General features: G+C 36.2%; 2 protein-coding genes across 5 annotated transcripts in view; both read left to right on the top strand.

Moving 5' to 3' along the window:
• Positions 1-8,926, top strand: part of LOC306886568 (putative Polycomb group protein ASXL2) — a 28,519-nt gene extending 19,593 nt beyond the window's left edge. For all 3 annotated transcript variants that reach the window (XM_079443764.1, XM_079443765.1, XM_079443766.1), the window contains one exon: positions 3,685-8,926. In XM_079443764.1, coding sequence (XP_079299890.1) covers positions 3,685-5,547 — 1,863 coding nt within the window. In that variant the 3' untranslated portion in view covers positions 5,548-8,926. The remainder of the gene's footprint in view (positions 1-3,684) is intronic.
• Positions 8,927-14,721: 5,795 nt separating this feature from the next.
• Positions 14,722-24,787, top strand: part of LOC306886569 (dystrobrevin beta-like) — a gene marked incomplete at both ends in the record, with an annotated part of 37,982 nt that continues 27,916 nt past the window's right edge. For both annotated transcript variants that reach the window (XM_079443767.1, XM_079443768.1), the window contains 8 exons: positions 14,722-14,788; positions 15,374-15,454; positions 15,594-15,807; positions 17,268-17,353; positions 18,584-18,738; positions 18,861-18,966; positions 19,084-19,250; positions 21,293-21,417. In XM_079443767.1, coding sequence (XP_079299893.1) covers positions 14,722-14,788; positions 15,374-15,454; positions 15,594-15,807; positions 17,268-17,353; positions 18,584-18,738; positions 18,861-18,966; positions 19,084-19,250; positions 21,293-21,417 — 1,001 coding nt within the window. The remainder of the gene's footprint in view (positions 14,789-15,373; positions 15,455-15,593; positions 15,808-17,267; positions 17,354-18,583; positions 18,739-18,860; positions 18,967-19,083; positions 19,251-21,292; positions 21,418-24,787) is intronic.

Consider the following 24,787-nt stretch of genomic DNA (forward strand, 5'->3'; position numbering starts at 1 on the left):
CGACGGAATGAGGGCGTGTCAAGCGATGCGGGTCAATCGACAAAAGTTAAGGATTGCTTAACTTTATGCAAATGAACAGCGAATTTTGCGTGCAACAACCAATAGGAGTGAAGAATCTGTCAGAGGTGCTCACACGTCACCGTCGCGAGTGCACTGTTTTAAATGATTTGACTGTAACGACATAAAAATGATGCGTGGAAAATAAACTGTTGGCAGTCTAAAGTGAGTTTGAGTCATACATTGACGGTTTGTGTTGTTAATTATATGATGCAGTGAGAAGTTTAGCAAATAGCGATGGATGATATTTACACTGTGTTAAAATAGCTATATATGATCAAATATATATAAAATAGCTACACTGTTAAAATAGATTTTCTGCTATTTATATACTACTTATTGCAAATAGTGGCAATTATCTGCACCTCAGTATTGTAGTACGTTATAAAACGGTACGCAATAATAACGTATTGAGTGTAAATTATAGTTTTAATTCAAATTATTAAATGGATGCCACTTTATTGGGACAATAAAGCCCTCCCTACACCTACCCTAACCCTACCCGATACTTTATTTTCATTGTTGATTATTTCCTTCATTTTTATTGAAAATAAATGCCTTCCCGATGCGATTTGAGATTTGAAAAGGGAGAAAAAAAGTTTGGCAAAAGGCGGGTTCGAACTCGGGTCGATCGTGTCAAAAAGCATGCGCCTTACCATCTACGCTATTAACAATGATGTAAAATGAGTGTCTTTTTTCATAGTTTCATCTCAATCACACGTTGGTAGGCGGAGTTAGTGTAAATAGCCTTTGCTAACAAGGCGGCTATTTGCACTTAGTGTAAATAGACACTCCGTTATGAGGATGAACACAGAAACTAGCCTCATTATGAAGCCTCTTATTACATGGATGTAAACTTATCTATAGTCTCTTATGGTTGGAATACACTACATGATTTTTGCCCCAATTTTTCCACAGATTTACAGTCTGGAAAAGCTGATACTCATTGCCAAAGGTCAGAGCCAGTCTGCAGATTTGAGTTGACAGAATCCATAGAAAATCGATTAACTTAAAGTGACAATCATGAGTTTATATGTAAAATCTGTTTATGAAGTATTTACATAGACGTTCAATGTGGAAGAGCTTAAAGAGAACACACTGAGCTTAATGGGAGCAGCAACCATTTTTAATAAATTCATTGTAATATTTATTAAAATGACAGGATTTTTGCTAAATAAATAGTCTAGGTCATGTATTAAGTTCATACATATTTTAATATGAACAACTATTATAAACAATATCTATAAAATTATACTTATTGATGTCAAACTGAAGTTGTGTGATTTTCATAGTAGTGCACCCTTTAAGCTCACCTTAAAATAATATGAAATCTTTAAAAATTACAACACTGTAAAACCACAGACCAGCAATAAACTGTCAATTTATAATATTATGGATGTAAAAGTACAAGCCAGTAATGCCTGTGAAGTATTATGTTAGCGTAGCACACAATCTTATACAGCTAGTCAGCTAACTGTGTTCTGTAGCGTCTGCGCTGTGCTGCTAAAACTATCTTTTGGATTTAATGTAATTATTTCCCACATCCAAGTTCCTGGATATAATATCCAAAAGTCTGAACAATAATCTCTTAATTTTAGTGAAATTTACCCAAAATAAAGGCTTAAACCTCTATAAAAATCACATTTAAGCGGCTCCTCTTTTGGTGAAAGTTTTTAGACGGCTTTCAAAATGGCCGCTAGACAGTGTGAACACATGGAGACACATATCTCCGTATGCAATGATCTGATTGATTTGAAATTGTAGGAGGTATATAGTAACAAACATATCAATTGGTTAAGGCATCAAGTAGGATAATAAATTTTTTTCTTTTTATAATCTGATCTCAAAAATGGAAGTGTGCTTAATGGGTACGTGAGCTTAATAAGTACGTTTACCCTATTTCTTTTAAGTCCAATTCTTAGTCAGATTAGAATGATATCTTAGTTTTACCGATGATATATAGAGTTTGTTATTGCATTTTGTAAAGATATGTCCAGACATGCAGTTTACCAATAACATTAGAGCGACAGCAGTAGGAACCCACAAGCGTCTTCACAGTACGGGTGTGAACGGGGCTTTAATTTTCTGAAGCTACGAGAATACTCTTTGTGTCCAAAGAATACCGACTTTATTCAACAATTTCTTGTCTTCCGTGTCAGTTTTTGCTGTGCATTCATGAGAGTACCACAGCACGTGCGTGGTGTTTCTGACACAGGAGCCGGCGTGCCGACGTAGAATGTCACATGGACTTTTATAACAAAGTCCTTAACTTTCTGGGACTTGAACACATCAAGTCAAGTCACCTTTATTTATGTAGCGCTTTTAACAATACAGATTGTGTCAAATCAACTTTCCAATATCAAAATAGGAAAGTAGTGTCAATAATGTAAAATGACAAGATTAAACACTCAATTTTCAGTTAAAGGCATTTCATTATTGAATTCAATGATGTCATCGTCCAGCTCAGTTCAGTTTAAATTAATATCTGTGCAATCAAGTTGACGATATCGCTGGAAATTAAGTGTCCCCAACTAAGCAAGCTAGAGGCGACAGCGGCAAGGAACCAAAAATCCATCGGTGACAGAATGGAGAAAAAAACTTTGGGAGAAATCAGGCTCAGTCGGTGCTACATCAGTAGCGTTGCTGTCTATGCAGGGACCGAAAGCTCTCGGTTTTCATCAAACATATCTTAATTTGTGTTCTGAAGATGAATAAAGGTCTTACAGGTTTGGAACAACATGAGGGAGAGTAATTACTGACAGAATTTTCATTTTTGAATGAATTATCCCTTTAAGTATTAAGCAGTGTTGCACACCCTGTCTACGCCAGATGAGAGTAATGGAATTCATCAGAACCCATAGAACCTAGTAGAATCATTCGTGCTATTTCCGACATGAATGATAATTGGTTTTGGAATGTTTGTTTTGATGGTTCCAGTGTATACACCTTTAAAGGGTAACTAAACCCCTGGTCAGAGCCTAACTCCACCCACTGGCAATATTTGAAAAATGCTGGAAAAGTGGAGACAGAGGGGACATGGTGAGCTCGTGCAGGGGCGTGGTTAGTAAGTGCCATCATACTCACAGGGGTATGCAACATCCAATAGCAAAATTCAACTGCAGTAGCCACCGTTCAACCTGAAGAGGGCAGCACTCAGACTTTTTTACACCATATATTGTAGAATTAAAGCACTTTATAACCAAATGTCAAAACATTTACTCTAATCAATGCACAGCACTAATAAAGACACAGTCTTACAGATCATTAACTCTTACCCTTTAATCTGCTGACAATGGTCAAACCCAGTGTAGACATGATGTTGCTTGTCTTTTGTACTACAGTACCTATATGATTGATGTAGGTGTGGATGTTGCATTGTGTAAGTTGTTGAGGAGATGATTTGCTATTGCTTTTCTAAGCAATCAGACTTGTATACAACCAGAACTCTCTAGCGATCACCTAGGCATGTTAAAAACACTCAGAACCCTTTAGTAACCACATAGCAATGCCTAGGCAACCACCCAAAGCACCCTCATTTTTGTTCCACTTATTAATTTTTTTTACATTAAATGCTGCACTCAGTGGAATTTTCACTCTCATAGTAATACTCAAACTCTTTCTTTGCAGATCCCAGTGTCAAGAATTTTCTCTGCCCCTGCATCTACTGAGCAGGAATCTCCAAGGACTCCGGTTCCTGTTCCATTGACACCCCCTAGCATTCGACCTGGTCGCACTGGTGCACGCACTCTAGCTGACATCAAGGCAAAAGCCCAGTTAGCACGTGCACAGCGTGCTGCAGCAGCAGCAGCCGGGTCGTCTTCCTCAATGGGAACAGGCTCAGTTGGAGGTACCTCAACACCCTCTCCAGCTCGGTCCCTGTCAGAAGATTTTTCACCAGCAAGCAGCAGAAGTCAATCTGTGTCGCCTATAAAGCTAAGCTCTGGATCTCCAGCTCCTGAAGGCACAGTGACTCTCTCACAGACCTCTCCTTCCTCAGGTTCCACTGGACACGCAGACCCTGGTCTTGCACAAGCCTTCAGTGCAAGCCAGGGTTTTTTAAAAGATAATCGCTCTTCCATGGGGTTGCAAACCACTCGGTGTACGTTGAACCCAACGGGCAAGGATCAGCATAACCTCCTCAGTCCTGGTGGGACGCTAGCACCTTCATGTCAGGCAGGAAACTTTACTGTCTCAAACACAATTGCACAAAACCAGAGACCACAGCAAACACCTTTTTCAGGAGCGTCAGCCACCAAGCCTAGCACTTCAATCCCAGCAAATAATCCTCTGGTCACCCAGCTTCTTCAAGGTAAAGAGGTTCCCTTAGAAAAAATCCTCCCAAAGCCACTAGCCAAAGTGGAGGTTCAATCGGTGGCCATTTCTTCCAGAGATAAAGGGAATCTTGGTACCACCACTGCTGGGTTGAAAAACGATAGCTCAACAAACCAAGAAGATGCCAACAAATTTGGGAACCAAGTTCCTTTTGGCATGCAGGTCAGAAGCGTGGACAAGTTGGTAAAAGTTGGTACTCAGGACCAGATGCTCCATCCACTAAGGCACAAATGCGAGCAGAAGAACACCAGCTCCAACTCCCAGTTCCAGTCCTGTCAGTTAGATCACCTTGAGGGTAGCCATGACCAGAATATCCATCTGGGCATCTTTGGACGGAAAAGGGTATCCAAGCCAGCTATGACAGGACACTACCTCCTCAATGTGTCCACGTATGGTAGAGGATCCGAGAGCAGCAAACGGCCCCACCTAAGTAGTAATACAGGCTCTGCCCTTGCCAACCTGAAGAAGGAGAAAATCGAAGCAGGGCAGAGAGGAGAGAAGACGGAATCACTTACCATTCACCCAAATTTCTCAAGGGTCAAAGTGGAACAGCAGGGATGTGTCATAAATAAACCAGATGATGGTTTGCCACCCCAACCCTGCTCTGATATAAAGTCTGAATCTCCATCTCGGAGTTGTTTGTCCAGCAAAGATGAAGACAGCACTTCTATTAGAACCAAAGAAACATGCTCAAGAGCGCAGCTTGATATGTGCAGTAGTATACAGGGTAAAACAGAGCCATATCAGTTAGGTGACTGTCACCAACACACGTTCTTGTCTCAGAAAGCCCATAATGGACCTCAGTATGGTGGCACTATCAGCATGTCTGTCCCTCACGCACTGAACCACAGCATGGCTGACACTCCAACTTCTCCCACTGTGTCCTGCAGCGGTGATGGTGAAACGGCTGCTGGAGGTATGATGTCTTTTTCCGTCACCGTCACTGCCATACCTGCCGGTCACCTACTGGATCAGAACAGTCAGGGTGAGACCTCACCTGAGCAAGCCTTTATAGAAACCTCTGGGATGGAGGACGTCCAATCAAAGTGCTACTGTCGGCTGAAGGCCATGATTATGTGCAAGGGATGTGGCGCATTCTGTCATGATGACTGCATTGGTCCATCCAAACTATGTGTCTCGTGTTTGGTGGTACGATAATGGTCATGAGGATAAACTGCAACTTGTTCATTCAAAAAGAAGTAATCACTTCAGTGAGGGTAACAGAAATGTTACGACAGTACAGCAGTGTTCATGTATCCGTTGTCATTTGAGAGGCAAGCTGTTGTGCTGTATGGGGGGAATTCACTAAGAATGAATTGCGCCCGCTAATAGTGCTGTTTATTTGCACGTACCTTCTGCTTTGTTTTAGCAGACGATACAGGAGTTATGCAAATCAGGTAACATAACCAGCAAGTCAGTTCTGAGTACTTGCACAAAGTCCCTTTAAGGCAAGTCATGTCACTCGGCGGCCATCTTTGAAAAGCCTCTCGGGCATGCAAGTGCAGCTCCTATCTCTTTGAAAGAGGAAATTCTCCAAAACTGTTCGCCAAGCCTACGCTTAAATTTCATATTTGAAATCACCAATGAAATCTGACAACAACTGTATCATAAATGTTGTTTATTTTGCTCAAATAGCGTTATAAAAAGCATATTATTAAGGCTAGACCAGCCAGTGTGCATGCGCAGTCCTAGGCGCACGTCTCAGAATGCTGTCTGTTTCTATAGCAACCAGGACTTCTAACGGCAGCTGCAGTGACGCGCTGACTTTACCGATTAGTGATTGGCTCTTTTACTCAGAAGGTGGAGCTTCCTTCGATACAGCAGCCATGCTGAGTGTTGCATGTTTTCCCAATTCAAAACTATACGAGTGACATGTCTTGGGTATTCTATAGTCTTTTGACTTACAGTAGTTGTGGCGAATGCAGCAGACTACCTTTATCTGGCATGCTTTACTGAGACTGTTCGGTATGGCTGCACTAATGCAATCCAGACTTTGAATCGGCTCTTTAAAGTGCCAAAAGTGCTCGACTACACTGTATGTCTGGATATGTACCCATTCTTTTCTCAGTAATTTGCTTTTCAGCGCTTTAAGCGCCTGATTAAACTGGATTGTGGATGCTAATGAAGACGCCACTGGCTTTTACGCTGAAATGCAGTACGCAACTGTTTAGTGAATTCGCCCCTTTGTTTTTCTACAGCACAAACAAATAACACGCTAGAAGATGAGGTATAAAAAATGTGCAATGCCGAGTAATACTTCCTCTCATTTATCGAGCACCTTGTTTTCGATTCAAGACTAAATATTGAATAGTGGCAATATTTAAGGCTTGTTCTATTTCTGTTGTATTTGTGTAATATAATTTTAGAAATTGAAATGAATATGCTACTATTTTTGTAGATGTTAAAAATCATGATTCCCCTCCACCCTTCAAATTTCGGATCTTGTATGCATAATTCACACTAGTTTGCTGGATTAGAAACCGATAACATCAACATTTAGTCGCTGCATTTCCTGTAAACCTATTTGTTGGTTGGTTGAAGCCTTTGTGACACAAGCAAAGAACCACACAACTGAAATACCAATTACTGCAGAATTACTGTGAATATGTAAGCCTAATACATTAACCTGCCTTGTTACTAGGTTTATATGGTACTGTTCAAAGTTATTTATGGGATAGAAGGGAGTTTTGTCAAGTATGTTAACAGGCTAGCACTTCTCTTAGATCGATTTACACAAGAGAAGAATGTAAGAACAGGTTTATACTGATAATGGCAATAATTTGTATATTTACAATATTTATAAAATTAAGAGCATTAGTCCCTTACATCTCATTTTCTTCAGAAAAAAAGGATTTAGTTTAAGGTTGCACTTTTTTATGTTCAGAAAATGACTTTGCTCAAAAAAAAAAGATGATTTGTAAGAATTAAAGCACTTCTTAAACAATCTAATGTACCCTCTCAGGAGCAAAACCAGGTCTTAATCATTTCAGTAGCCTGTGTCGAATCATTTGAGTTGTTTACGTCACACAAGTGACATTGCCTCTAATTGGAATAGCAGATACTCGGTGTAACCTTAGTTTTAGGGAAAATAATGCAGAGTATTAACTCCAAATCTATATGAGCAATGAAGGTAAACACTCAGAAGGGAGATTTTATGAAGATTTTTGTTGTTTTGTTTGTAAATACTGACTTTCTTTTAGATGTACAAAAATTTCTACAAAGCATCTTGCCTAAACATATCCGATTGTCTCTGATAACTAAAGGTTTTTATTTGTGAAATACTGTCCAACACATTATAATTATAATCATGTTTCAACATTAAATGTCGTGGCTCAGTTTCTGTCCTGAAACAATTCTGCTTAACAGATACATTTTGATACCAATAGTTCTGTGTATGTTAGAAAAAAACTTGTTGCATCTTTGAATTAGGCTTTTTTAAATCATCTGCCTTCCAGGCAATAGAAATGTAAAATAATTTTAGATAGGATTTGCTTGGTAATATACCAAAGTCGATTTATGGGGACTAGATAATCAGATTTTGTTTTTAATGTCTTGTCTAGTTAAGCAAAGTAATATATTTTAAGTAATATATTTTAATAAAAAGAAGTCTATTTACAAATCATTTTACAAAATGTTTAAGAAACAGGGTATTTACTATATCTTTATATTGGCTGTCTCATTTTGGTATACCGGTGTCTAAGGTGTACATAAACTTTTTACACAATTTTTCGTACCAGGGCCCTTGTGATCTGTTGATATTTTTGTATGGCTAGTTTTGCCTGCGATGAATGAATTGATGTGTCCTCCTCACAGTGCATTTTTAATTGACTAATAATATCTGTGTGAAACTTGCAGCTCACTTTATTGATTACTGAAAGTCTAGCTTTTTTCAGAAAAAAAATCCATCAGGTTATAGTGTTTGTGTTGTATGAATAAAATTAATAGCGTGGTGGTTGGGTCGTGCTGAATGTCTTTGGATGTGAGGTTGTTTCAAGGTAACTGGCTTTCATTGACTTTTGTCAAACTGTCGCTTTCATTTACATATATGCAGCATTTAAACATTCAAGAGACTCTTAGAATATAACTCTGATACCTCCATTGTACTTTATATCAGGCCTTATAACTGAAAAATCAAAACAAATGATATTTGGGTTAACTTCCAGTTCTTGAAAATGTCAGAGCTAAACAGCAGCGTTTGACTGTTGTTGTTGGTTATTTACTGCTTTCATTTCCTTTGATAGAGTTGCAACGCATGACTTACCACTGCCTCTATCGCCAACCTTATATGCCTGTGACATTTTACAAAACACTTGGATTTTTAATTAATGAGGCAATGTTTCCCTGCAGAACCCTGAAATCACATGACTTTTAGTGCAGGAGGTGTTGGTATTCCAGAACTTAGAGTGGCTTCCACAGTGTGTGTTATTTTATGTTTTAAAAGTCAAATATTATGTAAAATAAAGGTGAATGTAATATAGTAATTGTAATCAGCACTTGTACGCAAAGTGTATTTTATCAAGAAACAATATGAATAAAATGCAGTAAAATAATTGCAGTGATGGGTTATTTTTTAATTCCTTGGTTTCAATTATTTAAACATTAAGGAACAATAGCAATAACATATTGCTTTTACTACATATGAAAATATCAAGAGCACAAATTTTCACTTAAAAGTTTTTTTTTTAACCAATTCATTTAATTCAAGTGTGATTTTCACCATGACAGAATGTTGCTATGCAACAACAATAGTGATCCGTAGCGGGCTGTTCATGAAAAGGTGAACAGGTGTTCACGTCATAGAGTTTTTAAGCAGTGAAATACTGGAACAATATGGTAAAGTAATTGCATGTCATTATCATCAAAAAATAAATAAATCAAAAGCTTCATACACAGTTTGAAGATGGCATTAATAATATAAATGATGATTTTAGAGTATTAGTCAGAATTAGAATCTCTTTATTAGCTAGCAAGCATGCAAAGGCATATGACTTGGTGCATTTAAGACTGCACCGATGTTATACAGTTTATATATATATGTGTGTGTGTGTGTGTGTGTGTTCCTATAGCCTATCTTTAAAGTGCAAAAATATAGTTTGGTGGCAAATAGGCTATACCATGGTATTTTCTGTGAATACAATTTTTATTCCTGGATTAGATTATTTTATTCTGTTCTGTTTGCCTTCCACCAAAATATAAAGAAGTGAAATTTAAAATTATGTATTTACCTATAAGGAATTTCTGAGATTAAAATTTAATGTGGATTCAAACAGTTGCCAAATTTGTAATAATGATATTGCAACTGAGTATTTATTTTTTAAATGTAATTTGGTTAAATTTTGACTTAAATATGTAATTGGGTAAAACAAACAAAAACGTATTTTTTTTTAGAAACTAGTTCTGTATACTGAGACCTTAATATAATGAGAAATTATAATGCCAGGAAATTAGGCTATTTGATTTGTTTTATCAGCAGACTATAATTTAGTTTTACCCATATTTAGCCTAACTTTTTCAAATCAATTTCTGGCTTTTGCTTTGTTGCTCTGCTGTAGTATGTATTATTAAGAGGTGTATCTCAGACTTATAGTTTTCCTTATGTAAGCCTATATAGCCTTGTTCTGTTAATGCTGAAATGCAAAATAAAAATAAGCATCTTTATGTGTCACTCAGCATATTTGAGCAAGCATATTGCACTGCATTACATAAAACAAAAAGTGGGCTAATCGTGCACATGAAGAGCTGTAGTGCTGCTCAGTGATGGGAAAGGCAGGAGTGCTCTGCTGTCCTCTGCTGTTGGCTGGGGCTCAGAGAAGCGCTCGTGCTGCAGTTCCTACAAGACCGAATCAAACGGAACGGTGACCACGGCACAAACAAGACGATGGGGGAGCGCAGCGCCAGCAAACTGCGGACTATTGGGTCGGTATTTGTCAGCCTGTATTAAAAAAGTGAAACGACAGAAAGGTATGATGAAGATGATACGCCAGGAATCGAGTGCGAGCCCGTTGATCGCTCTCATCAGATGCTGATGATGGTCAGGCGACCTGCGTGATTTCCTCCCGCTGGTAAGATCATCCGCTAATGATGCTTTCACCTGCAGATGCTAATACAAATAACGTACACGCAACAGAACGTGTCCTCAGAATATCATCTCACGGATCCAGCTGTATTTGCGCACCATATAGCTAGCATCTTATTTATTTAACATGCCAGGTACACAGGGAGTTAAATAAAGATAACATGGCCGTATGCATTAAGCTTAGACGCTGTCATTTAAACGCATTCGGGATGTATTACTATTTTAAATGCGCGAGTCATTGTGTTACTTCTACTTAGTGGGCCTTAATTTCACTCAGTAGTAGCCCTGCACGGATCGATTTGAAGCCAGAAGTCAGGAATGACATAATGCTTTCTAGTTGAGTGAATCTTTTAAGTGAACGAATCTTGCACTGACTCGTTTGTTTTGTTTCACTGAAGTGTCTCGCGCTGCCTTCCTGTCATTAGGATCCAATAGTAGCCTATCTAGTGTGAAGAACAGTTCATTACTAAACAAATACGCCAGTTTATCCCAACAAGCTGCTAGCTAAAGAATAGCACTGAAAAACCTGCAGTTGTTACCTATCTATCTGATTTAACCCGTTTTGTTTGTGTAAGTGAATGTATATAGGTTGGTTCAGTAATGTGAAATAGGCCTAATATTTTTGACTAATAAAACCAGTGAATTTAGATGTGCAACAGTTGGGTTCCGGAAGTAAAACTCATTACTCATTTTCTCAATAAGGGGAATTTATTTTTAATGATAACTTGCAAATCTTTGTAAACGCTTATATTGTTAGTCAATGGCATATGCATTTGTTGAAGCCATCTGTGCATTTTATTTTAGCTTATTTTTAAAATAAATGTTTAGCATCTGAAATCATGGTGGAAAAAGTACATTACCCAAGATGCTGTATGAAAATGACACCAATTAGAGAATCAAATTGCACCAAAAGGTCTCTGCAGGGAACGCCCTCTCTCATGAAACACCCTGAATTATTTAATCAAGACGGTTTCCCTGTGATTGTAAAATATTTAAAGGGATAGTTCACCCAAAAATGAAAATTCTATCATTGATTACTCACCCACACGTCGTTGCAAACCCGTAAAACCTTCGTTCATCTTCGAAACACAAATTAAGATATTTTTGATGCATTCCGAGAGCTCTCTGACCCTCCCTTAGACAGCAAGGATCTTAACACGATCAAGGCTCAGAAACGTAGCAAGGAGACTGTTAAAATAATCCATGTGAGATCAGTGTTTCAACTGTAATTTTACGAAGCTACAAGAATACTTTTTGTGCACAAAGAAAACAAAAATAACGACTTTATTCAACAATTAGTCTCCTCCGCATTCCCCTATAGCACCATTTTGGAGAGTGTCACATATGTTAACAATGATTATGTACATGGAAACATATCTGTCAACATGTCAACGTATCTGGAGCGGTCGAATAGGGAATCTACACATCTATGGTCTGCGAGACAGTGAGACAGAAATGTTACGCCCCTCACCGTATTGTGATGGCATTTCCTAACGCCAATGAGACTAAAACAATAAAACCCATTACAAATGAAGCATTTGTTGCATCCAGTGGGGACATAATTATAGATTATAATGATTTATACTGTCTTTTCAACATTACCATGTCTGCATTTGTGATCGGAGAAACGACAAACAACAAGCACTACTCTACACTGCTCAAGACTCGCGTTTGAATCGTCCGTAGCAGAAACGTACTTACAGGCTGTGAGTCAGAAGCGCCAGATTGTCCTTGCAAAGTTGGAATTGCCCCACTTTATAGAAACAGCCTTTGTGCAAGCCAGCATTGTAGACTACTCTCCTGCCAGGTTCAGGAAATAGTCCTTCATAAATTGCGCCGCATACACTCGAATATTTAAGTTGTACTGTTCTGGAACAGTGTTGTAAATACAACTTAACCACTGATTTCTAGTTGTGTCCTCTTTTGGAAGCCCAAACAAAGTACTTTTGCTTTCACAATGAAACACAGCGTATCCACAACATGTAGCAAGAAGATGGGAGTGAATTCTTTTAACTTGAGCGCTGTGTTTTATAATGACGTTTCATGCATGAGAGTGCAACAGTCAAACGCGTCCATGTTTACATAGAAAAAAACAATGGAAAAGCAGCACAACTGAATAAAAAACCTGTGAAGACTTACTACTGTATGTCTGATATTTCATGTCTGCATCATGGTGACAGGCTGAAAGCTGTTGTTCATGGTTTGAATTGCATTGACTGTTTTTAAAGCATTTTCCTTGTAGCCTATTATTTCTGAACATATAACATGTATATTTGTACAGGATGTAGTTGTAGTTCATGCATCTTTTAGGCAGAGATATTTAACAAGTGATTTAACATTTACATCATGTTGACAACTTTATGTGTGGTGCACTTGGAATATAATTTTCTTTAACTAGAGGGATAATAAAGGAAAAAGTTATTTGAATCATGTTGAAGTTACATTTTTAAGTCGACTAGTTAAAAATCGTAAAAAAAAAAATCGAGAATCGGTCAAACATTCTGAAAAAAACGAGATTCTAGTTTTTGCTAAATCGCCCAGTCCTACCCTCAGGCCATGCAACGATATAGATTAGTTTCTTTCTTTATTGGAACTGATTTGGAAAAAAATAGCATTACATGTTCCACAGTGGATCCTCTGCAATGGATGAGAGTTTAAACAGCTGATAAAAACATCACAGTAATCCAAGTAATCCACACACAAGTCGTCTCACCTGAATCAGGAGAGAAATATGCACAGATCAAGTACTGTTTCCAAGTGCAAACTGGTCAAAACAAATAGGTCAGTGGATTCTGATGTGAGACGACAACAGGGGATGGAGTTTTTCACTAGAGGAAGTATAATTATTGATTATCCAATGGTTTATGATGGATTTGTGTTTTACAAACACGCAGCTTTTCACTTCACAAGATGTTAATTGATGGACTGGAGTCGTGTGGATTGCTTGTGGATTATTGTGGTGCTTTTATCAGCTGTTAAGACTCTCATTCTGACGGCACCCATTCACCGCAGAGGATCCATTGGTGAGCATGTGATGTAATGCTAAATTTCTCCACATCTGTTCTGATGAGGAAACAAACTCATCTACATCTCGGATGGCCTGAGGGTGGGTGCATTTTCATTTTTGGGGGAGCCTTTCCTTTAATGGATCACTCACACAACTTACTGCCTAACAGTCTACTGGCATAACAATGTAACCTGCAGAAAGGGTTACTGAATCAGTGAATGAATCAGAACAGATCATCTTGACGAAGTGAATCAAAGGATTCGAGTCATTGGGATTTCTAAAACCCCTTTCTACTAATGGAAGCAGCAAGTAAATATGAGTTGACGGCTGATGTAACATTTTATGGTGAGGATGTAAGAACTACAATTACACAACAGTAATAACTCTACACATTATTATAATATCCAGTATTATGTATATATTTTTACACTCATTACATTCAGCATTTTTCTTTCATTGCCTTCTTCCTTAGCGGCTCATTTCTCATCTCTCTCTTGTCTCTGCACATTACTTTTACTCACAGCAAGTTCTAATGTAGAATATGCATGTATCTCCTTTTTCACAGTCATTATACTCAGGATTCTTCCTTCACTGCCTCTATGATGTGTCCTCTTATTGTCACTATTAAGTGGCTCCTTAGCGGCTCTTGTTTCATTAGCTCACAGGATGCAGTATGTGCAGACACTATTGTCATACATAATCAGCACTAGCACAGAGCACGAGAACTCAAATGCCCTTTTGTGAACGGGGGATTTATTCCAGGGTTTATTATTTGTATGTGTGTGTGGGTTGGATTGGGGGAGGGGTATTTCCCCAGATGTCAACATCAAAATGTTTTTCCTTACATAGGAGCTTCCTGGTTCCTTCGCATCACCTTATCTGAGTCCCAGCCAACCTGACAGGTCAGTAATAGAGTCTTAAGCAGTTTCCTGTGGATTGACTATTTGCACTATGAGTTTGCAAAAGATCGTACAGTCTTTTGATTAAAGGAATGTGGAATATACACAGAGATAGATAAATAGATTCCTAAAAAAAAGCACCATTCATTATTGTATTTAATTAGTCATTATATTATTGTAAATGAAACTGGCTGTCGAAAATAAATTAAAATAGCTGTATTGTATTTGTATAGCTGTTTCTATTTCTTTACAAAAATATTTTCAAACATATTCAAATGCTATTTTGTGATTTGAGTTGTGTCTTCATAATGAGGCTGTGCTAGTAATTGGACCTTTTTGTGTTGTGTAGAATGATTGAAGAGGGAAGTAAAAGCAGCAAGTCCATGGTGGAGAAGAGACAGCTCTTCATGGAGATGAGTGAGTTGCTTTCAGATTTAACAACACTTTCTGCACAATGCACCACACACATACACAGAGGGCTTGTCGAAATCTCTTCTCCCTTCACTGCCACAGGGCAATAGACTGGCACAAACTAGTTTCTATGGTTGGAAGGCAAAACTGATTTTGAGAAAACAGTAGAACCGGGTTGATGGTCCAAGAAAAACTGCAGTATAAAATGTCACAGTTGCTTTGTATGTTAAAAGTATTTTTGTGCATGTCATAGATTACACATTTTTGAAAGCATAGGTCACTCAAAAATACTCACCCTCATGTCATTCTTATGATTTTTTTTTTCCCCTCTAAAGGTGGATATATCATGTGGGCTGCTTTTATGAAATTGATTACTATTATCAATCTGTAGTTATTTTAAAAAGTACTAAGTAATTTAATAAAAATGCACTCAAGAATGGTTTTGGAATCAGATTGTGATTCCCAGCATGCCTAAATACTCCCAACTCTAGTAAATAATGGCAAAATGTTAATTTTGGGGCAAGCTATAAAATGGTTTAAGGGACTTTGCAATGTGAAAGTAACACAATTGATGCATGTCATTTTCACCAGGGGCACAAAACTTTGATGTTATTCGCCTCTCAACGTATAGGACGGCATGTAAGCTACGATTTGTTCAGAAACGATGCAACCGTAAGTCCTATTAAACATTTTAAATACCATTTTGTGACATACAAAGTCAATTTGGTATATGAAGTACTTGTATATAAAAAACAAAGCATATCCATTCCGTATTTTTATTGATCTCACTGGTGTGCTTTTACTGTCGTAGTTCATCTAGTGGACGTGTGGAACATGATCGAAGCTTTCCGTGACAATGGGTTGAGCACATTAGACCACAACGCGGAGATTAACGTGTCACGCCTGGAGACCATTTTGTCCTCCATCTTCTACCAGCTCAACAAGCGGCTGCCCACCACCCACCAGATAAACGTGGACCAGTCAATCGGCTTGCTGCTAAACTTCATCGTGGCCACTTATGACAGGTGTGTTGTTAGTGAGGGAGATTTGTTTTTCTCTCAGGGGGTCCCTTGTGGCAGTATGTCCCTGCAAACCTGATGGACTGTGAGTCATATGCATCGTGACAAGAGTGAGCGTTTGGAAGGCATAGGCTCTGTTCCAGAACATAGTGAGCTGCCTACGGAGACAGCATTTCAAGACATTGAAAATACACTAATAAGTTGGAGGCTATAAGGTAGGCAACCTAATTATATTGCTTACTAAGCTACCACACTTTTTTTGGGCAAAATTCTAAAAGTGCATTCATATTTACCAATTCGCAAGCAAAATACAGTCAGATATCCACTCGATCTGGAATTTCAATTGAGGGTGAAAGATTTCGGGTTAACGTTGGTCACATGAATTCACCATTCTCACCCACAGACAAATCTGCAAGGTTTGAAAGTGTATTCTGTGTGAGCTGTGCCTCATACATAGCTACACTATTGATATAATATACAATGCATGGAAGAGTTCACCAAATTTTGCTTATGTGCACTGTGATGACCTAAATGAAAAAAAGACAAAAAAAAAAAAACATAATTAAGAAAATATAAAAATAGTTTAAAATTACTGACTATTTTACCCCAAATTTTCTTCTTGAATCAGTGTTGCTGCCTATGTAGAGCGTACCAGAGTGGTCACTTATAAGATGACTGATATACTGATTGATATTGATATATCTATAAAATATATATATATATATATATATATATATATATTTTTTTTTTTTTTTGCATTTAGAGACACTTTTATCCAAAGCAACAAATGAGGACAATAGAAGCAATTAAAACCAACAAAAGAGAAATAGTATGCAAGTGCTGTGAAGTCTCTGTAATAGTTGCATATGAGTCCCTCAGTTGTCCTCAGCATGAAAAGAAATGGATCTCAAAATCATACAGTCATTGGAAAGTGTTCAAATATGCAAAAGATGCTGCTTTCTGAAGTTTTCTAAAGTTGATGTCCCCACAATAACAGGCTGGTGTAAAACCAATAAATCATCCATTAACGTCATGCAAGCTTACTACAACAAATGTTTACTTCAACAATACAACAAAATTCTATTGCGTAAACTTCACATACTTTTGAAAATTTAGGTGATCCTGATAAGCTATCATTGTCACAGATGAAAACACAACTTAACACCTAATGAAAGAAGATGGTGCACCGGGACAGAACAAATTAAATGAATTGGTGGGTCAATTTTGAACTGGTTAATTTGCACAAATCGTTAAAATGAACCAATTCACTAAAATTAATCAGACTTTCCAACACTAAAAAAGAGCTAGAGGACATTTTCTGCCTGTGCAAAAAGTAGCTAGCAACTGAAAAATGTACACTATATACTGTAAACAAAAACAGGTACAGAATAACATTGTTAATGTAATATCTACTTACTTTATATTGCTATAACAGAACATCTGATAATGTGTTGTTTGTGTTTCAGTGAAGGCCATGGGAAACTCACAGTGTTTGCTATGAAGGCAATGCTAGCTACGATGTGTGGCGGTAAAATACTGGACAAACTACGTTGTAAGTATAATACCTATAATTCAGCAGTTATTTTACAAAGACATAATAGATATTTTCTGTCATAAAGCAGAGTTCATATAATGCATAAGGCTTAACTGTTGTTGATTAGCATTGAATCCATGGAAGTAGTCATTTTGCTCTCTTCTTTTTGCTAAATAGTTACATTTCTCTCTTCTAAACTGTCAGTAGTACTCAATTTTAAAGACTGTAAGCTCATACAATATGAAATAAGTTTATTTAAGTCTATTTTACGTACACAGGCTTTTATTTTAAAATAATATACAAAAAGGGCTTTTATGCCAAAAAGTTTCACTGAGAGTTTGGCTCCCCCTGCTGTACATAATGTGTACTGAACACAAAATTACATAGACAATGTTTTCTGAATACTCATTTAAAGTTATTAAAAGGAATCTCAGAACTAATAATAATAATAATAATGTTTTTTCATCCCACAAGTGTCTTTTAGCTGTACAGACAGTAGCTTGGAATTTCTTTGTGAAATAATAATGGATTTTACCCAGATATTTTTTCCTTTTCATGGATTTATTTATTTATTTAATTTAAATTTATTTTATTTAACTTGTATATTTAAGTGATGCAAATTTGTCATTTTCTTTGAGCATCAAATTATCATTATTATTGATAATGATTAATAATAATTATTAGATATCCTCATGCATTATAAATAATGTGTAAATTAAGCATTCATTCTGAATTGTTTGTTCTTAAATATTTATCCATGACATCCCGGTTGAAAAATAAATATACTAAAATGTATTTGAAATACATTTATTTCATGCTAAGTATTCTAAAAATACATTTACATGTTTATGTACTTAATAAAAATACCCTGCAATTGTACTTTTGGTACAAATTGGAACAACTCATTTTGTTCTTAATGCACTTTAATTGTGCAGAAGTTTAACTAAAGATACACTGAAGTATATTTGATTGTGCTAAAGTGGAACTATTACAAATACATTTCAGGTACACTTTAAATATCTTGTATTATAATAGACCGATATTATACGGAGATCATACAATCCTTATTAATAGTGATATTAATACACATTCTGCACAAGTTTAATTATAATTTTTATATCAGTAAGTGATATGTCAAAATATGTTAACAGATTTGAACTATACTTAGTATGAAATAAATGTATTTTTTAGTATATTACTATTTTTACTAGGGATGATATAACTCAGAATCACTTCTATCTCTTTCAGATATATTTTCCCAGATATCAGACTTAAATGGGGTGATGGTCTTTGCCAAATTTGACCAGTTCCTGAGGGAAGTTTTGAAGCTTCCCACGGCAGTGTTCGAGGGGCCATCATTTGGCTACAACGAGCACTCTGTGAGAACATGCTTTCCTCATCAGGTGAGTACACTAATCTGCTTCAAATAGCAGCAAGAGTCCCATTAAAACGATCAGGATCTCATTCAACCTGTCTGGGAGTCTTAGAGGCTTTCACTAAGAGTGTCTTATCTGTGCTTTGCCAGAAGAAGATCTTGCTGAATACGTTTTTGGATGTGTTGATGGCAGATCCACCCCCGCAGTGCCTCGTATGGCTACCTCTCATGCACCGACTCGCTAATGTAGAGAATGGTACGTGGGTTTTTTATATCTTATTTCCCATCGCCCACTGCGTCTGGACACCTCGCTCACAAAATATGGCTCAGTTAAATTGCGGTTTGCGACTGTCTTTGTGCTGCTGTCCCGCAGTCTTCCATCCAGTGGAATGTTCTTATTGCCGGAGTGAGAGCATGATGGGTTTCCGCTACCGCTGCCAGCAGTGCCATGGCTACCAGCTTTGTCAGAGCTGCTTCTGGCGTGGTCATGCCAGTGGTCCCCATAGCAACCAGCACCAGATGAAGGAGCACTCCTCATGGGTATGTAGCGTTAGTTCACCCAAAAATGGAAATTCAGCCTTCATGTACTCATCCTCATGTCACTCCAAACCTGTATTAATTTCTTTCTTCCCAGAAACGCAAAAGGAGATGTTATGTAGAATATTCAAGCTGTTCTTTAGCTTATAATGAAAGTCGATGGTGATTTAAAATGCCCTAAAATGGCAAAAGAAAAATAACATAAAGGTACATGATTAGAATACTTATATGTTCATATTCATATATTATACTCAGTGTGTTCAGTGGCTTTGTTAGAGCAATAGACCAGAACTGAAGTCATTAATCACAACAGATCTCAATTATGCAGTCTAAGGTTTGACAGAAATTCTAGTCCAAAGAAATTTCTGAACATGCTTTTTAAATATGAAATAATATTATTATTAATTTTACATTTTAATAATAATTAATATACTGTTTTAATGTAATAATATAATAAAACTAGGTAGAAATATATACAGTATATATAGTATATATGCACTAGGGTATATATATATATATATATATATATATATATATATATATATATATATATATGTATGTGTGTGTGTGTGTGTGTGTGTGTGTGCACTGCCGTTCAAAAGTTTGGGATCAGTAAGATTTTTAATGTTTTTTTAAGAAGTTTCTTATGCTCATCTTGGCTGTATCTATTTGATCAAAAATACAGAAAAAATTTAATTTTGTGAAATATTATTGCAATAACAGTTTACTATTTTAATATATTTTAAAATATAATTTATTCCTGTGACACAAAGCTGAATTTTCAGCATCATTCAGTGTCACATGATCCTTTAGAAATCATTCTAATATGCTGAATTTGAACAGCTGAACACAAAAGTTTGGGCAGAAAATTGTGCAGAAAATTTTTTTCTTTCTTTTTTTAAATAAATTAATACTTTTATTCAGCAACCATGTGTTAAATTGATAAAAAGTGATAGTAAAGACTTATATTGTTAGAAAATATTTAATTTTGATATTTTTTATTTTTTATTCATCAAAACATTAAAGAAAAAAGTATCACAGGTTCCAAAAAAATATATGAAGCAGCACAACAGTTTCAACACTGATAATAAATCAGCATCTCAGAATGATTTCTGAAGGATCATGTGACACTGAAGACTGGAGCAATGGCTGATGAAAATTATCACAGAAATAAATTATATTTTAAAATATATTAAAATAGGAAGCCAATATAAGAAAATTGCAATAATATTTCACAATATTACAGTTTTTCTGTATTAGTGATCAAATAAAATAAATACAGCCTTGATGAGCATAAGAGACTCCATTAAAAAAAATGAAAAAGTCTTACTGATCCCAAACTTTTGAACGGCAGTGTAAAGTTAAAAAGAACAGCATTTATTTGAAAGAAAAATATTTTACACTATAAATGACTTTACTGTCACTTTTGACCAATTGAATGCATCCTTGCTAAATATAAGTAATAATTTATTTCCAAAATAAAAGAAAGCAATCATACGGATTCCAAACTGAGTGAGGGATGGATGAGCAGCAAGTCTTTTGTTTCCTGTTAAACGTCATTCTTCTCTAATTCAGGATTTCAAGGGGTTCGTGTTTTTCAGCGAGTGAGTTATATTGATTTTTAATACTCAAGCGTTGTTCCAAAGCTCAGTCACACTGCTGGAAATTACAGCTCTGGAAAGGATTCGCACTGCCTCCCAAATCCAATTATAAGAGTCCCCCCACCCCCACCCCACCTTCTTACCACCTCGATAAAGTTTTTTTTTCTAACCACAGAGCAAGGATTTTGCTGAATCAAATAATTTTTTTCATTAACTTTAAATTAAATGTATCATATATATATCTCTCTCCATTAAATGATATAAAATACTCTAGCTTCACATGGGAAGTAATTCTGCCATTTTTATGTACAGAATAAATATGCATTAATTCCCCCTTTATGCATATATTTGAATTGCATTTGCTTTTATTAGTTAAGTACATGTAATGTATTGTATTTAGTATTTATTTTGAACTTTGCGACATTTTCTTCACTCATTTTACAGAAGTCTCCAGCAAAGAAGCTCAGCCATGCCATCAGTAAATCTCTGGGCTGCATGCCGATCGGAGAGCCGCCTCACCCTGTGTTCCCAGAGGCAGCGGAAAGACCTCAGGACCTCGCACACACCACGTAAGAGTGCTTATCCAATCAAATTTCTCCCTGCTGTCTTACCTCTGTACGACTTATACATCCCAAACCATTCATTCACTGCATTTCTGAGTAACTTTGAACAAACAGCTCGCATTTGCTGCGGCATATAACAGTCAGGTTATGATTGTAATCAGGTCCTCTTGTCTGAAATTCGACAGTATTTGTTTCTTATTTCTATAGCGAGAGCGAATATTGATTTGCAGATCTGTCGTGGGAAAGAAATGTAATTAGGAAACATCAAGAAGAAAGATATTGTGTGTAGAAATATATGGGTACAGTTTTCTCGTTTACTGAATTATAAATATCGGGGAGCTGAATCAATCTTGCCAGACCTTCGCTCTAAGGAGCAGGCCCTGGTCTATAAGTTCTTTCTTTAACTGACACATGAACTCGGGGATTGATGAAGACCATAAAACTGCAGAACATATGTGCCCTTCTCTGGAGGCAAAGTGTAGCAGATTTACTGTGTTCATTTATTTTGCTGATAAAGTAGCAGTGTTATTTGATTATGAACCATATAAAGTATTAACAGCTCGGATAACAATCGCATGATTTTATAATATCATGCTTGTAGTTTTTGAACAGCAGTAAAGCATGTAAGACTGCACCTCGTGATAATTCATTTTAGTTGTCTTTTGATGGGGATGTTTTTTTAATTTAGTCAATATTTTTTATATTTATCAATTTTAGTCTAGTTTATCATGACATATAATTTTAATCAATGAAAATGTGCTAAATACCAGTGAAAAATATATTTGAAATACATAAATTTTGTGCGAAGTATACTACAAATACATTTACATATTTATGTTCTTAATAAAAATACCATGCAATTGTAGTTTTTGGCATTAACTGATATACTTAAAGTCTGCTGAATTGAAACAACTAGGATTTTTTACTAGGGTTATCAACAATGAACAGTACATTTATAATAATGTTTGTTTATATAAATAAATAATACTTTTATTCAGTAATGATGCTTTAATTTGATCAAAAGTGACAATGAAGACATTTATAATGTTACATAAATGTGACCCTGCATGGACCACAAAACTACACTGTAAAAAAAATAAAAAAAAATAAGTTGAGCCAACTTAAAATGAAGGCAACCAGCTTGAGTTTTCTCAACTTATTTTTTAGGAAATTTAGCAACTTTTTGTTGTATAAACTTAAAACAAGAAGTTGAGAAAACTCAAAAATCTGCTGAAGCTGGTTGCCTTAAAATTTTACATGCAGGTCCTGTGGAGACTAAAATAATAGCTGAAGTGCACAGTCATGGTCCGGTGGCATTTCTGAGTTGGCAGAGAGTAGCTGCACTAAAACTGATGGAGTTTTAAATTTAATGGAGGCCGCTGATAGTACCTGAGGCGTATCCCCTTGAGGATCCCGCTCTGTATCTGTGTAGAGATATACAAGCTTTTTAAACCAAATGTTTCTCTCAGATATTCCCTGTGACCCTTTCTGTCTGAAGAAAAGGATGGTGGATGACTGCCAACAAGACAACTGAACATACTTTTGGACTTTTCTTTATTTTTGAGTCACCTTAATCAATACCAAAATTGATTAAGGTACTTTTTTATTCCTGGTCTTATTTAATGAGGTTACATTATTTCACTTTTTTAAAGTTTTTAAATGTAATAATTTCCTGTGCCTCTGAAATGACTTTACTTTTAATTGATGTCATGAATATCTCTTACTTTTCAACCTTTTCCCCTCAGCCGCCAATCAACGTTCTGGCATAAAATGCATATTTTTACAATCCAATCAATTTCTAATGTATAAAATTAAGTACAGTGTGTATTTTTTTCCTATTAACATTAAAATTGCAATAATTAATTTCTGCTTAATAAACAATGTTCTTGGACTTTATACTGACACCTAGTGGCTTGGATGTAGAATCAAGTTTTTTATTTCTTGTCACATTAACTTATTGAGGAAAACTAGTCTAGATTTTATTTGCACATTTTTATTAAGCCTTAATATTTTTTATTGACAATGTCCTAAAGGGAATGAATTAAGAAATGCAACTTTGCAGAGAGGATTTTCGGCTTTTCAGCATGGAAAAACTCTCTATAAAGATGTGTTTATAGAGGGGCATTCGCACTTACACAAAACTTATGAAGCAACACTTCAAGCAATACATTTCAAGACAATTAATGCCAGATTTTAAGTTGTCTGCTGTTATTATTCCTATTATAGGCATAATCTGTATAGAATATTTTTTTTTTGTTGACTTTGATGGTTTTGTGCAATGAAAAGTTATAGATATTTAGCCTATATATTTTCTGAATATCTTCACGTTACCAACTTCAAAAGTTTCACATGCTTTTAAATATTGGCTTATGAATACACGCAGATCTTGCACTTCGTATTCAACATCTAAACTCCATTTGCTTTAAAACGTGCATCGTTTCATGCAAAATGTGAGATATATTTAAGATCAAATATGTTTTCTTAGATCTGTTTTAAATTGAATTCTAAATGCAATTTTGCGTGTAAATCAATGATGAAATAATACATCTTATGAAAGAGTGTTTAAATTTGACCGTCTTATTACCACCTAGAATAGATTCAGAGTTAATGATGAAATTGCCTCTGAACTCACTGTGACCGAAGGGCACATTTGCCAGCTCGTGTTCAGCTGCCAGCGTCGTCTATTTTTAGTTCCCAAATTCAGATTGCTAAGCAATTAAAACTGCTCTTGAAATATCCCTTTGTACCACTCGAATAGCATCAGCTTCAAATAGTCCTCGTGTGAAAGACTTGTAGAAATGTATTTTCAAATAACGCTTCCTATTTATGGATAAAGAGAGCAAGATACTTTTGTAATGCTTGCTTTAATTGGCCATGCAACAATTAGAGATATGAAAGTGTTGAATTAGAATAGATGAATATCAGACCTTGATTACAATGCGGAGCACATTTCCATGCATTTAAAGACACGAAATGTCATTCGCAACCCATTTAACTTCTGTAATGTGACATATTTCAGAATCAATCAGGATTTAAATGAGACAATTATGTAAGTGACAAGGAAAATCATTTCAGAGGTTGAGCACATTTTGATTAAAGACTACAGACATACATTTTCCCCCTGTAATGTGCACCGATAAATCATTTACAGTGAAAGCATTAACGTGTTAAAAAGTAAGAAAGAGGTTCATTCTGGCATTAAACATGCACTCTGAATACTCAGATGTTTGATTTCTCTCCTTCTGTCACATATTGTCCTCTCAGCTTATCTAAATGTAGTTTAAGGTGCCTGTGAGCCACACGATCTCTTTAGTGCTAAATCAATCTCAAGCCTCCAGCGTTTGCTGTTTACTATGGCTCTGGAATGTAACAATGC

Source organism: Barbus barbus, assembly GCF_936440315.1.
Source record: "Barbus barbus genome assembly, chromosome: 20".
NCBI lineage: Eukaryota > Metazoa > Chordata > Actinopteri > Cypriniformes > Cyprinidae > Barbus > Barbus barbus.